Source organism: Perca flavescens, chromosome 18 (assembly GCF_004354835.1).
Source record: "Perca flavescens isolate YP-PL-M2 chromosome 18, PFLA_1.0, whole genome shotgun sequence".
Lineage (NCBI taxonomy): Eukaryota > Metazoa > Chordata > Actinopteri > Perciformes > Percidae > Perca > Perca flavescens.
In genome coordinates, this window is record NC_041348.1 from 22,311,013 (window position 1) to 22,329,829 (window position 18,817).

At 42.1% G+C, this 18,817-nt stretch overlaps 1 protein-coding gene across 2 annotated transcripts in view; it reads right to left on the reverse strand.

Moving 5' to 3' along the window:
- Window positions 1-18,817, reverse strand: part of fut8b (fucosyltransferase 8b (alpha (1,6) fucosyltransferase)) — a 94,706-nt gene that overhangs the window by 13,655 nt on the left and 62,234 nt on the right. For both annotated transcript variants that reach the window (XM_028605974.1, XM_028605975.1), the window contains exons 3-6: window positions 15,873-15,991; window positions 14,657-14,819; window positions 8,453-8,567; window positions 2,812-3,049 (exon numbers count right to left, since the gene is read on the reverse strand). In XM_028605974.1, the coding sequence (XP_028461775.1) occupies window positions 2,812-3,049; window positions 8,453-8,567; window positions 14,657-14,819; window positions 15,873-15,991 (635 nt within the window). The remainder of the gene's footprint in view (window positions 1-2,811; window positions 3,050-8,452; window positions 8,568-14,656; window positions 14,820-15,872; window positions 15,992-18,817) is intronic.

Genomic DNA, 18,817 nt, shown 5'->3' on the forward strand with positions numbered 1-18,817 from the left:
ACTAGTAAAAAAAAAAGTTCTGCCCTTAAAGAGGGATAGGCCACTGGGTGAGACCAATTTGTATCAATATTCTAATTATATGATGATAAAAATTTGGACAAGCTTTCTCATTCACTTGAATGGGAAAGCATGTCCAAACGTTTGACTGGTACTGTAACTTGTTTTCTCTGCTCAATTATTATCTTCTTCTGGCACAGAGCAAATCATAGAGGGGTACCTTCTATGATTATTTTAATGTGGATTTTCTTGTAATGTTTTGTTTTTCCCACTTCCCATTGGAGGGAAGAAAATCAGCAGGTCCCATGATGACGTTATAGCTATCTTTGATTTCTGCCCCAAGCTATATGTTTTCCAGACAGAAATACCCTGTCACAGATGCATATATCATGCTTCCTCTCTCTGTCTATAAATGACTCGCATCCTAGGGGAAACACTCAGAAGAAAGTGGGCTAACCTTGTAAAGATAAATGAGGAAAGGTGGTAATCTGGTACGGCAGCTACATAAAATACCAACTATGTCAATTTCCCATATAAACACAAGGTTAGGCACACAATACAAAGAACTGCTAAGTATAGATAACTGAAAGCAGTATGCTCTTCACATTTCTAATTGAAGGTGACCACCAGGATTGGTGGCATTTAACACAAAATGATAAAGCAGGGATAAGGTTTCAGGAGTAACAAAATTGGAAAAGTTCAGTACATTCAAATGCTTTAATTGTACTGGGCTGGCATTTGCTGAGAAATATTCAATGTATATCTACTTATTAATCCAAGGTTTTAGCATCCCTTCCGGTCCAGTGCCCCAAGGAATGTTATTGCTTGCACTGATAACAAAAACAGGCATGCCCACAGGCGTAGCCCAGTACCCAACAGGCTTACATTAGCTATGCCTAGCTAGTTAGCTGGCTTGGTCAACAGAAAATACTGCCTCTGCAAATTACAAGACTTTATAAGTATACAAATTCAGAATGCCAAAAGGCCTGGGGAGTGGCGTTTGGAAAAGGACACATGAAAGGCAGGAGAATAAGAAAGGGAAAGTGCTAGGAGAGCAGGAGATAAGAAGGGAGAGCCCGGGAGAGCACAAGTCAAATGAAGTGATAGGAGAACAATATAGAGCTGAAAGGATGCAGTGATGAGAACAAGAAAGCAATGAGAAAGACATTGATAGAGAGGGAGATAGAGAGGTGCAGGCACAGTCTCATAGTCTTAAAAATCATCACTGATTCTCATTAAATGCTTTGGTATGGTCATCTTAACAGAGGCAAACACACCCATACTGTAGTATCATGGAGTATCCATTAACCATATCAAAATCACAATTTTGACTCGTCCTATATGTAATCTCATTCATAAATGATTCTGCTGCCTGTGCAAACAAGCCCCCCAAACAAGCACATCGATCTTCCGTCTAACGTATTCTGGTACCAGGTATACATATGAACTACCTTATGCTTCAACATGGTGTTCATTATGGACAGTCAGCGACTGGTGCAGAATTCTAATAACACACATAAATAACAAGAAAAAAAGGTCTAGAGCCACGCTAGCAGCTCTGTGAGGCTGTACGTGAGGAGGTACAGCGTTGCTTTGAGCTCAATTTCATTGTCAGCATGCTGCTCAAAATGAAAACGCTGACATGCTGATGTTTTGCAGGTATAATGTATATCATGTTCACCATCTTAGTTCAGTGTTTCAGCATGATGACATTTGCAGTTGAGTATATTATATAATTGGTGAAAACTTGACCTACAAGTATCACTCGATAAAAAAAAGTCAGGGAATCACCAAAATCAGTAGAATTCAAAATCCCCTCCCAAGCCTGGCTCACCAAGAGGTCCCCCATTTCAAGGTTCATCAAGGCTGCTGTAGCCCTCTGACAAACACCACAAGGCTGTGTCGGTGTAGGGGTGCTGCTACAGATACCGGTGAGAGCATGAAATAGAAACCAGGAAATTCAGTTTGAAGGCTGAATACATGCCAAGATACTGAAGAGATGTTCACACTCCTTTGGGGCCGCCACTGACCTTTCTTAATAAAAAATAAATAAAAAAATTGATATTTATGGCTTAATACTCAAGATATTTGATTGATTCATACACAACAATTGCTCAAGAGTAGAGTAGTTGCTCGGGGGGATGTCAGTTCAACTAGATTTTCACTTCCAGCACAACTTTCTCATTGAACACTAGATTAAATGTTGTCAAAGTCGATTTTCGGCAGGGAAATGTTTAGGTTGTACAAGACAAGCTTTTAATGTGAAAATATGAGGCCCTTATCCAACGACCTGGGGCTGCAAGAGAAATGGATGCAATCTTTCTCAGATTAAGACTCGATACATTTGGTGTTGTGGATAGTCCATGATAGATATTCTCAGTGTACAGGAAACTGTGCAAGGAGTTAACAATTAATGGACAACACAATTTACTATAGGTCAGAGGAGCAGGCTGTTTACTGAAATCAAGTCACAGGATTTCTTGGCAATGAAACCTTTGAACAGTAACTTGCTGCTGCTACATTGGCTGCCAAAGTGCTTTAACAGGAATTGCACAGTCGTGCTTAGCCAGGGAATTCACACTTTGTTTTCGCTGTAGCAGCACAAAAGAGGGGTCTGGCAGACCCCATCTTTTAGCAGAGATAGACCAAAAAACAGCCAGGGTTATTTGATTATTAAGCAACCAATTGCAGCCATTTGCAGGCAGCACCGAGGCTATATGAGGCTGTGTGCAGCTCACAACGGTGCTGGTATGTGTGTGTGTGTGTGTGTGTGTGTGTGTGTGTGTGTGTGTGTGTGTGGGGGGGTGTACCTACCTGACCAGTGTCCAGTGGTGGCCCCAGAGCGGTCAGTGCAGGTGTTACTGACAGGCAGGAAGACGGTCTCCCAGCCGCCGGGGGCGTAGCGCCAGTTGTGGGACTCCAGGATGAGCGTGCGTTGGGTGCCATAAGCGATCATGAAGCAGTAGACGACATGGTGGAGCTGGCAGCCATAACCACAGCCCTTGTTAATGTTACACACCAGCTTTCTCGCCTTACTGCAGTCTGGGGGGTTCTGGGAGGAAAAGAGGAAGGAATGTTTCAACACTTTTTATTGCTTGACCTTCTTCTTGTATCACTCAAAGCCCTGCTCTCTGACTTGTAATAAAACATGGTTGATATTGTTTTCTTTGTTCCCTTTGCCTGTCTGTCTCACACTCCTTTCCAGACTAATTGTATACCTGTTCACTCTTTTTCTCGGTTTGCCTCGGTTAATTGTTAAAGGATAAAACTGGTGATGTTCTATATTTTTACATTTTATGGTAATAAGTATTGTCTTGGTAGACAAAGCCTGAGTTTTTTTTTTTTTTTTTTCTCATCATTGTTGTCAAAACACTATTAAAAACACATAATGAGCCACACCGTTGCACTGGGTGACATGTTTCTTAAATACTTCTTAAAAGAACATGGGCCCTGTAGTTCATTTTAAATCGACTGTCATACACCATGCTGGTGCTGTAAATATACAGAGATTAACTCTTTGGGTTTGGTCTTTTCCTGCAATTTGTTGACGATAAGAAAAATAAAGAAAATCACCAGCCACATCCTTTAATATGTTTTCCTCCTTTATCTCCCTTTTGTTGCTCTTGCATTCTCTCATTCACTGCCCCTTTTTGCTTCCAGTTCTTTTCCCCATCTTTTTCTTACTCTCATTCTCATTATTTTCCCATTTTCCCCCCTCTTTCTCTCTCTCTCTCTCTCTCTCTCTCTCTCTCTCTCTCTCTCTCTCCCCTCCTATGTTTTTATGCTCTGATACTTTCCCTCCTCGTTTTCCTACTCTCTCTTCAATTCCCTGCCTCACTCTTATTCCTCATCTCATAAATTAGCTCCAAAATCATACACACTCTGAGGGGAAGAATACCAAATAAGAGGCGCTGGGGGAAGAAACAAGGACTTCTCTTTATGTAAAAAAAACAGGGAAACCAACAGAGTGACACATGCTGTGTTGTCGATGTGTCGCCGGGCGGTTTGTGATTTGCTCGGCAGCCGGTTTGATCGAATCCGCAACGCTTGTGCCAACCAGCTTCCTAAACAGCAATTACGGGCTGATGGGAGTGTTTTCCTCATTAGGCTGCTGCAGCTGTGGATGGCTCACAGTAATAAGGCCGCGCGGCACCCACCGGCTAGCAGAGTACAGCAGCCATGGAGCTGACAACAAGCCACACAGGTATTTCCCTGGAGTTACAGGCTGTCGGTTCATTACTAGCCCCATACGTGTAGGCTAACTTACTGTGCTAATAATCTACATTGGCGTCCTGACAAAAGAATGTGAGCAGCAATGTCTGCATGAGATCAATATGTGGCATAGAGGCCACCATTGGATCCCTCGTTGATAGTGATGAGGCTGGAATGACTCCGAAAAACACTGAGAGACTCTGTTCAAGGATAATGACGGCAGATGCGTGCACAAAGGCAGTGTCTGAAAACCGCTCTGTACTGTATGTTGAGTGCCTGTTTAAATGGTGAGCTTTTTGAGTGTCAAACATAGAGGTCGTTGCAGAGTGATTCAGTTCAGAGAAACCACAGTGATATTGTTTATGTAGGATATGTAGGATACAAATATGGCTGAGAACAACTGGATAAGAGAAATAGTATGTCAAGCTCAGGTAATTAGCCACTGTGATGCCCACATTCCAAAAAACAGAGTGGAAGATGAAAGGAAGATGTGCACACTTGAAGATATCCGAAGTAAAACTCCACTACTTTTTGCTACTCTCTGTTGCCAGCAGATCTACACAATATCCAGCTCATTAAAGTCTCTGCATTTTCCTTAAAGGACGCCTTTAGAGGAAAACCACCTGTAGTGAACAGGTTGTGACACTTTTTTTATTTTAAGAAGCAACAGTGTGTCATTTAGAAGGAGCGGGTAGTTAGCGGGAGTACTAGGCGTGGGCAGTCGCTTATATTTTCAAATCATCCAAGACATGGTTACTCAAGATCGGTGATATGCGATCTGATCCCCAGTCTGACAGGCTGGCTACATTGAACAGGTAATTGGACACAACATTATTCATATGCTACACCGGCCTGGCTGTCCAGCATACCGCTTGGCTGACAAGCAGCTGTATTGCTACAATGCTTCTGTGTTGCTGATAGCGTCTTGATAGCGTCTAGTTCACTCAAACACTCACATGGAAAAGAGATGGAAAACAGGTTTATAATTAACATTTAGGATTTCAAATTCACTCACCACTCCTGGTGAATAACATGGCTCAGCGGGTGGCCTTACCGCTCACCAGAAACATCTCTAAATGAACAGTAGGGCGCTGATAGTGAGTTAGTTCAAATCGCTTTAATATAGGCGTAGGAAAAACCAATCGCTGATCATCTCTTCAATTGTTGATATTTATCTGATCACCAATCGGCACAAGCATAGTGAGTACTTACTTACTTACTTACTTACTTACATACTTACAATGATTGAACTGACAAAGAGCTCCAACGAGAAAAAACTCAAATATTATCATCAAGCAAGAAGACATTAAAGTTTTTATGTTTTCATAAAAATAATTATTTTGGGAAACAGTTTTGGTACTATTTACTGATGGCAATGTTTCTCAGCAATATCCATTAAAGTTTTTGCATTGTACTGCATTTGCACTGTAATTGCCTCTTTGTATAGTTAATTTTTGCTGAGTTTGTCTTTCTCACTACTGGGTTCAAATTGTGTACCTACACACAAGGGATTCACAGGAAAGGATGCGCACTGGACAAGATGTGGAAAACAAAAGCCGGTGCAATGCACGCATTTAAATGCAGAAGACAACATTTGATCATAGGTTCACACTTTGATCGCCTGTGATGCTTTCACTCCACATTTCACTCTCTCATTTCTTTCAGCAGATCAGCTTCGAATGGAACTCTGGGACGTGTATTATCAACACTAACTTTCCATTTTGGCATTTAGTAAGGCCTATGCTTAAATATGAATGTCTTTTAAACATCCATCCTTTTAGTGAATTGTTGTAACCTGACTGTTATATAACCAGTAAGTCAAGTATTTTTCTGGACTTTTTAAATGCGTCATACCATCAGTAACCACTGGTGTTGCCAAATCAACCAGGACTAAAATCTTAAAGCTCCAAAAACTGTTAAAGATCCCATGACATGGAGCTGTTTTGATGCTTTTATATAGACCTTAGTGGTCCCCTAATACTGTATCTTTCTCTTTCCCGAAATTCAGCCTTGGTGCAGAGTTACAGCCACTAGAGCCAGTCCCACAATGAGCTTTCCTTAGGATGTACCATTTCTGTGTCTGTAGCTTTAAATGCTATTGAGGAGGAGAGAGGGGGGGCAAGGTGGAGGGTGGGGGTGTGGCCTTGACCAACTGCCACTTTGCTCGTTTGAAAGCTATGATGTGTCTCTCTCTCATGGGTGGGCCAAATTCTCTGGGCGGGCAAAGCAGAGAAAGGGGAGTTAACCTTGCTCCTTATGACCTCATAAAGAGCAAGATTCCAGATCGGCCCATCTGAGCTTTCATTTTTTCAAAGGCAGAGCAGGATACCCAGGGCTCGGTTTACACCTATCACCATTTCTAGCCACTGGGGGACCATAGGCAGGCTGGGGGAACGTATCTTAATGTTAAAAAAACTCATAAACTGAAATGTTCATGCCATCGGACCTTTAACAAGCTGTAAACACAACACTAGTCAGGTTTCCATCCAAATGTATCGCAAAAGAATACTTTCCATCCTGTACCATTATGTGGTTATTGGTTGATCGAGATAAGCAGTAGGTGATTCCATTATACTGCAGAAAAAGAGATGACGTGATTAAAAGAGCACCAGTCAAAGCCCAAACAGAGAAAAACAATGTAGAAGGCTCGATTGAAATATAACATTTCGTTTGTTTCATCCCACTTGCCCTGCTCTCGCTCTCTATCTGTTCATCATCCAACAAATGAGACAAGAACTAGCTAGCGCACTAAAAAAGTAGTGGAGCCTCTCCTCTCGCTGTAGCGGAATTCGACTGCTGCAACAACCTAAGGTCCCTGGCGGCAGTGAGACTGAACAAAAACAGTAACGTTGTGGCTGTTATAACCAAAACAATGTAGAGCCGAGGGGAACTGCCTGATTCAGCTGATAATTCTCTAAGAGTTCATGAATATGACCATCCTCTTTCACACACACAATATAAAAATATTGATTATAGCTGCTTTAACGATTATAACTTTAAAGGTATTGGACATTTGTTGAATGACAATGTCATCTTTAGGAAATGCAGTGCAGAAATGGCAAAGATCGAAAAAACAAAACAAAACATGATTTTTACTACCAATTATAACCAGCATATAAAGGCTCAAAATAGATGAAAAGCGTGTCCAACAGAAATACATCTGAAGAAGCCAGCCATGTTCCCGAATGTTGTGAGTCGACAGATGGAGCAGACGCAGAGATGGAGTTAGTCAAACCAGGAATGAAGGGAGAGGCTGGTGCGGGTGGCACGGACAGCAGGATAGGAGGGTGGAGTCTGTCACTGTGTGTACATATAGATGTGTGAGTGTGTGTGAGAGTGAAAGCAACAAACACACATACACACTCACAAACACACAGGGCAACTCACTGCATACGAGTGTGTGCATCAATTTTGTGGCTGTGCGTTATGTGTGTGTGCAATTGCTTGCGTAGGTGTGGGTGAATCCATCTGTGCACGACTCGGTGTGTGTGTGTGTGTGTGTGTGTGTGTGTGTGTGTGAGATGAATTAGTGACGGCAGCTGGTGGAGCGGTGTGATCCCTCAGCGGTGGTGACAGCAGCTGTTAGTGGTGCTGTCTCCGCCCAGCCAGACTGACTGGGTCCTCTTCATCAAACACACCGGCTCATTAATGCTGCAGGGCCCGGTGCCGTGGCGCACCACCCCAACCGGGAACCCAGCAGCACCAGAGACGGGGGAGGGGGGAAGGGCTGCTGGGGTTGAGTGGATGTGTCATGGGTCTCAGGTTGTGTGTGTTGCATATCTGCATCCACCTCAGCCTGAGTAAATACTGTATGTGTGTGTCTGTTTTAATAGAGCCTAGACGTTTTTGCATTTCTGCATATGTGTGTGTGCCGATCTGTCATTTTGCAAGTCTGCCTGTGTGTCTGTGTGTTTTTGCATATGTGTTTGTGTGTGTCACTAAACTGCTGACAAGCAACAAGAATTCTGCTTGTCAGATCCGACTGCTGAGACAGTCTGCTATCACACCCCCTCACCTGCTCCTCGTGGAAACGGATGCTGACAGTTAAGGATGGTGCAATGAGACAAGCGAGTGTGAAAGATGTCCTAAAAAACGCATATGCGCAGTCGTACCTGTGAGAGACCCATTCGCATTGATGCTTACCAGGTATTTGTGTCTACGTGTAGGTGTGTATATGACTCGGTGTGTGTGAGTGTGAGAGTGCAAGGCCAGTTGGCTGAGCAGTGGGTGGGTCTGTAGATACCTGTAGGTAGGTGATTCTGTTCTGGACCAGATCCGACAGGTCTTTAGCTTCCTTTATTCTCCACTCGCCCACTCCGTCCGCCTGGCTGAGGTAGTACAAGTCTGTCATGATGGACCTGCAGACACATACACATTTCAAAACTTTAATTACACTGATTGCTACAAACTTCATCCAATTGTATTTTGAGGTTGTACCAGAATAGGTTTACATGGTTTGATTTTCAAAAAAACACCATAATTTTGTTGTACTGCACATTGCTGCAGCTCCTCTTTTCACCCTGTGTTCAGGTCTGTGTTTTAGCTACAGAGTGAGACATCTCACTGCTCTAACATCTTCACACATGCGCAGTAGCTAGGTAAGGATCATATCAGCTAGCTAGCTGTTTAAACAACTTCGGTCAGTTACAAGGCAGGATTGGCCGGGAGACTTCTTCTAAACGAGGGCGCACTTCCAACTTTGCGTGGAATACCTGCAGAACAGGGACATTTAAGTAGTTCTTTTGTAGATAATGGTGAACTAGTGTGTGTTGTAGCAGTGTTTTGCAATTGAGAACGAGCTAGCATGCTAGCGCTAGCATGCTACGGTTAGCCCCTTCATTTCGGCTAGTGACGTAGAAAGCCCTGCAGATTTTGAACAGCTCACCCGGAGACTGAAGGCAGGTTACATTCAGAAACTGTATCTCACTATCATCATCAAACAGCACCAGAGACACAAAATAACACCCCAAATTCATTCATTTACGAGATAGTTCCGGTGCTGCCGGAAGTTGCGCCGCATGTCCCTTACCTTCCGTTATTTTTTGTGTTGGCATTCTAAACTCCGGTGAATTTATGAGGACTATGGTTAACTGCTCCTCAGATCTCTGCAGGGAAATCCAGACAGTTAGCTAGACTATCTGTCAAATCTGAGCTTTCTGTTGCACGACTAAAACAACTTTTGAATGTACACGTTCCACCAAATCAAGGTCCTTCCCGAGGCTATTTTGCAGAGGCACCGTCATTGCCTCCGGCGCATAGCGCCGCCCATGGCGGTTGTGATTGGTTTAAAGAAATGCCAATAAACCAGTGCACCTTTTTCTCCTATCCAGGAATGTTGTGTGGACTTGCCAGACCTTCCTGTGCAGCGCTGTGGACGAAGGTCTGGTAATGCGAAACTAGTTTTTTATTTTTATTTAAACTTTATTTATTCAGGGAAGGTTCACTGAAAGGCAGCCTCTCTTTTGCAGGAACGCCCTGATCACATTCACACAGTTGCACACATTCATACCTGGAAGCTGCCCAGTATAACCACAGTCTGATCTGCTGGCCACTGAACAGCTCAGTTCCTGGTAGACCCGACCAGGGTCCTGGATCTTCTTTCTCTATTTGGCTCTGTTTGGGTCAACTGCATTTTTGATCGTGTCTGGTTCACACAGCCTCCTGCTCTCTTTCAGATCGGGTCTTTTTTTTTTTTAAACTAATATATTAATGTTTGGCTCAGGCATGTTTTCCAGGTGTCCATTTCAGATTCGCTACAAAATAATAAAAATACTTGCTGGTTGCATCAACTAGGCCATAGACCAAATCAATCAGTAGGATTGTTTTACGTTAATACTGAATTTACAGGATTTATGCATCAACGTGACGACGTACAGTTACTTAATTTTTCAGTTATCTAGTTCACTGGATCAAACAAGAACAGGCAGTTTCTAAACTGTTTATAGAAAGACAATTTACAATATCATGGTATATCTATATCAAAATATAAAAAGACATGTCCATATCAATATGGCCCACCCCTACTTAAATATACTGACAAGTTTTGTCAACATGATCTTGACTAAGTGAACTTGCATATTTTATACATGTCGCATTACATACTTGCATATCATGTCTGTGACCTTACTTTTAGTCCAGATAGGATGCTTACCTTTATGTGCAGACATTTCTTATCCTCACATAGAATAACGTAACTTTAAGTGATCCTATGCGATTTTCTGCACAGAAATTCTCCTCAACAAAACTTACAGCCAGATGATAGTTAACTACTGAATCATGTGACTTGTGTTCTCCAGCAGGAAGATTGCGAGACCAAACCCTTCGCCTACAAAAGTCCCTACAACATTACGTAGGGCTTTACATAGAACATCCACTAGACAGCATATGTTAATAGTTGGTGTGTTCATGGTTTCAGAATGTTTGTGTCAAGCTGACTGATGACAACAACGGCTTTCTGGTTGTTTAGCTCGTTTTTGGATTAAGTCTGCCATCTGCAAAGCCTCTGACAGCGAATTTGTGCCATGTCCCACACCGCCAACTATTGTGACCATGCACTTACAAACATGCCCAAGAGCTCTGATTCTTGCAGCTAAGGGCAGATACAAACACACCACACACACACACACACACACACACACACACACACACACACACACACACACACACACACACACACACACACACACACACACACACACACACACACACACACACACACAAGCTTAATTTATTACTCACTTCTTTGACCCAAATCAGAGTTATTTTGCATATATTCAGTAGTGCATGGAAAGACACATACACACACACACACAAACACACACACACACACACACACACACACACACACACACAAAAAGCAGAAATGTCCCATTTCAGCAGTGCGGCAGGGTGAATAGTGCCTTTTTCTACAAATAAGACAGTATCATTACTCATTGTCCCATTTTGAAGCTGAAACCACAACGTGTGCACGGATGTCAAACTCTCTTCCAGAAACGCACGGGGGAGCAATCACCAAGCCTCTGTGGGAAGGAAAAGCTAACCTGGCTGGCCGCAAAACTTAAGAAGGAATCGACAGACAAGCCCTGAGGAATTTGGCAGCAAGACAGGGAACACCACACAGCTGTGATGTCCCTATGCATCAGGGGTGTGTGTGTATGCTCTTATATGTGTTTAAATGTGTGTGGTCTTGGGGATATGTGAAGCTTGTGGGCTTCCCCAGTGCTTCCGATTGGCTGCAGCCGCTGGGCTTGGCATCAGAGCACAGCTTTTCTGAGTACTGATGCTGCACCAACGAGAGAGCTTTTACAAAGTTTCAGGCTTCCATTACAGCATGAATATCACCAGGCCAGGTAAGCCAGAGGATAGGCAGAAGAGAGGGAAGAGAAAAGATACTCTTTCACTGGCCTATAGGCCCATAGCAAGCTCTTCTATGACACAATGTGAGCCATGGTGGGAACTGAACAGTGAGTTTACCCTATTTGACACTGAGCCCTTAAAATGGGTTGATTTCATTCCTTGTTTCCCCTACGACACAACAGTTTCATCCATAGTGTCCTATCCATCCTGTTGCATCAGTGATCAGTGTTTTACACTATTTGGGGTTTTTGGGATTCACCCTTAGATTGAATTGTTACACAGTTTATGTCTATCATACTTTTGGGGGTGATTCTTCTCAAGTGTTCTTTGTGTTTCTCTTCTTTGGGTTAGTATAGTATAAAGTAGTAGTAGTAGTAGTAGTAGTAGTAAAGTATAAAAATGACTGCAAATATATTTATGTTTATCATGTTAGTGTATTGATTTCAGTTTCAATTTGGGATTTTTAGTGATACCTTTATTTTCTAAAGATATACTGTAGTGATACAAGTTCAGGCCACACATTGCATTTGTTTGCAGCATGTACAGTACTGTGTAATACAATTCATAAATAAATCCCTAAATATCTCAAACATGTAGTAATTATTATCTACACATTAGTCACTTTTCTCTGCCCAAAATTGATTCTTAATATGCTTTACTTAGTTTATAGATTAGATTAGAGTATTAAGATAGTATTACATAGTAGAGAGCAAGTTAAAGAATAATTAGAGCTGCAATGATTGTCGATTAATTGATAAACAGAAAATGAATTTGTAACACTTAGGATTTTTAATTAGTCGTTTAAGTCATTTTTTCAAGTAAAAATGGCAAAGATTCACTGCTTTCAGCTTAATATATAGCTTTGGACTTTTGGTTGGATAAAATTATATATTAAGATATTTGAAAACATCACCATTAGCTCTGGGAACTTGTGATGGAATTTTTTTACTGACATGGTATAGACTAAATTATTAATCGGAAAAATAATCGGCACACTAATCAATAATGAAAATAATGAATAGTTGCAGATTTAAAGTAGAGTTACAAATTATAATAAGAATAATAATCTCTCCTCATTGTCCATTTGCTAACTGTTCTAGAGCTTTCAACCATATCACATAATCTCCATCAGCAGATGGAATTTGACCAGTTGTCATGGAAATATACGTAGATGTTTAAAACTTTTTTTTTCTTTAAGTACCTTCTAACTCTGAAATTCAATAAGATTGTTTCAGGTCATTTTGAACTGAGACTTGGTATCAAGATACACTGTGATGTGGTGGTGTACTACAGTATATGTTACTGCTACACAGGCACCAGTATGGCGATACACTCTTTTGTGATGCAGAGGTGTTGATTTCCTGTTTCCGACATTTGAACTTCGATCTGTTGTGATTTCTGCGAACTTTCGTGGCGTTTCATTTCAGCGGTCTCTGAAACTTTGTGAAACTAACAGCTCTTCATAACGCAGCGATCGTTTTCATTGGAAGAGCGGGTAAGTAATTGCATACTTTTTTTTTTAATGTGCTACATTTCTATTTTACTCGGGAAGTATAACAGACAAGGACCTTACCCACTTCCTGAGCAGAATTTAAATGAGGGAGCCGTGCATTTATACGAGTCAAATGTTCCATTGCTCTTTCCACCTCTGCCCCTATCTGTGCTGGCTCTCTCAGCCTTTGCCTTCAGCACATAGAAAGAAAGCCGGGGGCTTAGATGGAGTGTGAATGCACGTGAAAGTCTGTGACTATATGTGTGTGTACATGCATGCCTGTGTGTATGGGGTGAGGAATCAGTCTTTGGAAAGCTGCTTAGGCAGCAATGACTAAACAATGGGCTCTGTAAGCCACTTCAGCAGGACCACAATGAACCCCTTGGCTAAGTAACATCGGGCCTTTCTTCATCCAGCTGTGTGGAAGCCGTCCACATGACAGAGAGAGTGTCTATGACCTTTGCCCTTTGTTTCTCAGCAACCACCGCCAGCGCTGCTTTCAAGTTCTCCTGTCAAAAGCGTCAACTTTTGACATCATCAGTAGGCAGAGCCATGAGCACCGCCAACATCTATCCACCTAGGACTTCCCGCTATTTCACTGACAATTTTCATCCTCAATGAATCTGTGGATTATTTTGTTCAAATAACCGATTCATTGTTAAGTCTTTAAGATGACAAAAGGTATGATTTGAGAAGGTATAAACAGAGAATGCTTACAATGTTTGCTTTAAAAGTTACTTGAATAACGAATCTGTTATCAAAATGGTTAATTTTTTGTCAATTCTATCTGCCTTTTCCATTCAGGGTCTGAGCTTTCAGTTTTACTTTAAAATCATCATCAGAAGGATGTAGGAACACCCAATTTATAAAAAAGGGCTGGCAGGCCTACTCTTATAAATGTTTCAAACCTATTGCTGATGCAGTACCTGAGTTTCAATACTAATACTTACCTCAAAGTAGCCAAAGTTCCTAAATGTTACATTTGTCTAAATGCAAGCAAGAAGTAAAGTAAACAAAATTAAAAATCTAATCAAACATCTAATGTCAACTTTTGGTACTTGACAGTTCGATAATCTACGATTGCTTTTTGGTCGACACCAATTAAGTATTGAGGTTCAATACCCTGGCCTGTATATACCAGGTGGGCCAGCTGGTTGCTCAGTAATATCAGTTAGGTTAATGAAGTCACAGACCTAGATATTAGTGATGTGTGAGAACATTGGTAGGGTTTACATTTACTAAAAGGTTAAACATCCTGAAGGAATAAGAGTCCCAGTACTTGATGAGAGTGTGTTAAGTTGAAGAAACAACACACAAACAATCACACTCACATCTATGGGCATGAATGACTTTTTACTGGGGGACGAAAGCGTGGCAGACATAAGAAGAACATGCAAACTCCACACAGAAAAGCCCCGCCAGCCAAGTCTGCTTCAACCTCCTTCGTGGAGGTGATGGTGTAATTCATTGAGACACTGCCCCGATAACAACAGTCGGATTTACTGATTTCAGCGTCAGCTCAGCCACGAATGTAATGGCTTTCTTCAAATCACTGTGGAACATTTTGACATTTCCACTTTAAAGAAACTACATGCTAACCTCTCCTGGTGTCCCAGGTCCTGCAGGAGCGTGTCGGCATATTTCTGCCTCTCGCTGAGCTCGGCGTTGGCCAATTTCTTCACCTCGCTGCGAACAAAGTACCAGAACTCCTTAACACCGTTCTCCACCGTCCTCCGCAGCTCCTCCTGAGTGGGCCCTGGGCCTGCAGAGGGGGAGGGGGGTGTAAGTAAGAGAGAACGACTCACAACATAACATAACAAAGATACTCAGCTGACATTTGAAACACAGGCATGATCTAAAACAATGAATCGATGACGTTAACTTCAAAGCAGCTCCGCGGGAATACAGCTGGGAGGAACAAGTTAGGAAAGGATGCCAGGTCTTAAGGAATGTTTGAGCATTAGATTACATGAGTCTAGACAGGCTAATGGCACAAACCAAGCTTTCGGAATATAACCATTAAAATGTTCCTCTTTTATTATTTGTCCTTTGGTGTTGCTTTGACCCAAATAAGGAGCACTTGATCACTTTTTTTTTGTGCGTCGTGGCCCTCTCTCATGTCTTTTCTCACACAGTTCTAACAACAGGAAGGAACTCTATACCCCAACTGAGCCATGTACAATGTGGAGTAACCCACATGGATAACACAGCTGACTGCTCTGGTTTCTGCGGAGAGAAACAAAAAAATCCAGGAATGGGAAGGACAGCCTCAAGCGTCAAGAAGTAGGAGGTGGTGGTGAGGGAAAATCTCGTTTCTTCTACCTTCCTATGTTGCACTCTCTTCTCTCCTCACTCTCTCCCTGGGTGGAAAAAAAAGCTGGAGGGTATTTTTAGCTTATTCCTCTCCTGCGGCAAGATGGAAAGGCTGACCCCTTGCTGCCCTCTACGCTCACATGTCCTTTATTTTCTCTCTGTCTATCTGTCTTTTATCTCCTCTCTCCCTCCGTTCTGCCATCGGGCGGCTTCCACTTCATTCACACTTTTCCCCGCTCACTTGACAGCTTTCGTGCCCCTCTGACCACTGCTTAGAGTGGCAAATACACACATAACCCTGCCCATGCCATCGCTGCTGAGCTACAGCAGGTTTAACGCCGGACGCGTCTGAGATTCTCGCTGCAGGCGTAAGCTCACATGAGATGTTGACTGGTTTCCACCATATATAGTCAAAACTGGTGCGGACCTTCAAAATCAATCCTTTCCAAGCTCTGTGCCAAATCCTTCCCTGCAAACCTTTACATGGCCCTGCCCTGCTTACCATCTCCAGTGAGTTTCTGGAAGCTGTGGATCTTCTGTTTGGCTCTGGTTAGCTGGTCCTCCAGGGAGCGCAGTCTCCCTGCAGCGAGGGACCCGGCTTCGGCCTGACCCTCTGGTATCCTTGGGGAGAAAAACACAAGGAGATAATGTGATGGTGAGCATGGGAGCATGTGTACGGTGAGAGAAGGAACACAGCGCAAAAATGTCTTACTCTGCAGAAACCCCCTGCTGAAATGGTAAAACTGTATCTCAGTAAAAATCTAATTAGAAAAAGAAATTGTACTCAGTGTAGTGTTGCAAGTAATAAATAATTTCAATTTTCAAAGAAGCTATCAATCTTTTTTGATTACTCAATTAAGTAAGTAAGTAAGTAAAAAAAAAAAGACAAATCATGCCCATAAGTTTCCAAAGCCCAAGTTGTATATTTAGTAAAACAGCAAATCCTAAAATTTGAGCCACTGTTTGGCATTTAACTTCACTTTACTTACTTTGCTAAATTCCTTAAAAAACTAAAACAATCATTAAAATTGTCATGTGCTGACTAAGCAAATGGTTCAGCACTCACTTCATGTAAAACTACTGGATAACCTTTCCAAAGCAATGCAAACTAGACAAGAGACTGAATTTCTGCTTCGCTTATTTTGATCTGGCAACACCGTGGATGGATTAGCTTGAGCCATACATCGTTTTTAAGTAGGCTGCAGATTAGATGATTGACAGTTTTCTCCCTCACTGAGACTTCAACATCAACCATTCCTACACCTGAATGGATGACCACACCACTCGCTTCAAATTCCTCTTCCACCATCAACCAAAATCAGCCTCTGAATAAAATATTTCAAGAAATAGTGCAGGCCACACATTTGCAGGATTCTGCTTCATTATGTATTTACAACACCTAGTATTAATAGTCATTAATGATGTGCAGGGGTTTGGAGAAGCAGTGAGAAGGTTTAATACATGAGTCAAAACACACTTTGATAGAATTAACTTTCAACAAATTCCAAAAAACACAACTACATCAAAGTGCAGTCGACAGATTAAACATAATTTGTTGCTGTCCTATGACCATTTATTAAGAGCCAAACTGGAAATCCCCTTACATGATTGTACATACTGTATGCTGATTGGTGCTGCAGTGGCCAATGTGAGCATGCATGACAGAGATTTGTGCTCAAAAGCATCATATTTAAAAGGCGTGTCAAATTAACAGCTGATAATCTTGCTAACTGCTCATTATAGTTGAAATGATGTTTGGGCAGTATTTCAGTCCATTTAACGCAATGCACATTATAATAATTAATAAGCTATTTTCAAATGCATATATGTAAATGGATCTGGTGTTAAAAAGTGCACGTTTCCAGTGTCAATTATGGCTCCCTAATAAATACAAATATATAAATAAACATTTTCACAGCTCTGTGTCGATGAGCTATTAATAACTACTGCATGCGTGTAATGAAAAACACAAACAATTTCAAATCAGCCGAGGAGAAAAAAAAAGACCTGCAACTGACATTTTACCAAACCTATTCCTCTACATAAAACTATTAAAAAATGGAATATGTATGAATGCACAGGGGCACTGGCGAAGTGCTGCAAAGGCCATGTTAATGAGTCATCAAGGCATGCAAACTCAATTTGCTCCCTGAGTGAGGAACATCAGTTGCTGGCAGGCATAAAGATGAGACTTTAAAAGTTGCAACAGCCCTTCTTGCTGCACAACACCCCCCTCACTGTTCAAGCCTCGGTCCCTGAGAAGCCCTGTCCTCCCACTTCATTGAGCCCTAACTGAGCATTGTGCTTCAAAGCAATGGAAATAACAAGAGAAAAAGATGGATATATGAAACATTGTAATTTCCCCTTGCGGGATTAATAAAGTATAAATTATTATTATTATTATTAGTATTATTGTTGTTAACTTCTACATTATGTAACATTATGTGATGACAAGGACACCTTTGCATCATGGGTATTTATATGTAAGTCTTAAATTAATGCTCCCTTTCTCTGTGAAATCAGTAAATGCATTTCCTTTCCAAGTATCAACTGTGCTGTCTATTCTCACAGCTAAGTCTGTTCAAACAATATTCAACATGATCTCCCAAAGGCCACACCCTAACCTGCCTGTCACACAGTTGTACAGGAAGTAGGACTACTTCCTAAGTGACATAATTTCCCAGGGGGTTTTAAGTGCTGCTAAAACTGTAACATAAAGCAACATGATACATCCTTGAACAAGGCAGAAGAAATAGGCCAGACCAGCACAGGCTAATAAGTAGAGACGTGATACAGAGGTTAGCTAACATGCTCCAAAGAGACATAAACTGCTGAGACACACTTCTGGTGCAGGAAACCACAAGCATCCCCAAACAAGATATGTAGATATAAAATATATCCAAACACTCAGCGGTATCAAAACCCACAACCACACACACACACGCAGGAAGGAAGGAGGCAAATACTGTACACAAAAACACAAATGATCCCTGACGGTACCTCTAGAGGACCTGAAGCGGAGAAGAGACAAGGCAGCTGGATTTGACAGTGTCTTAATCAAACGATACAGGAGAGGTAACAGATGAGGAAAAACTCTGGCTTGGGGGAGGCAGGGCAGAAAGGTGGGAGGATACTGTGAAGCGAAAGACTAAAGCTATGAAAGCACGGGGTGATGAGCCCCACCGGCACTAAGCACTGAGCCGGAAAGCAGGTGAGGTTCAAGCATGCAACCCAGTTTCCTCCGAAATGCTGCCCCAGCTGTCGCTCCATTGCCTCCTTCCCCCGCACCTGATAACCATGGAGTCCACAGGGTGATCAGAGCCGGGCGGAGCAGTTTGAACAGTGGAGGCCTGGGTGGCACTGCAGCGCATACATGTTTCCATGGATAGATTTAATATAATCTGCTTGACTTCAAAAGAAAACCTACTGTATGTGCTGACCTGGGAA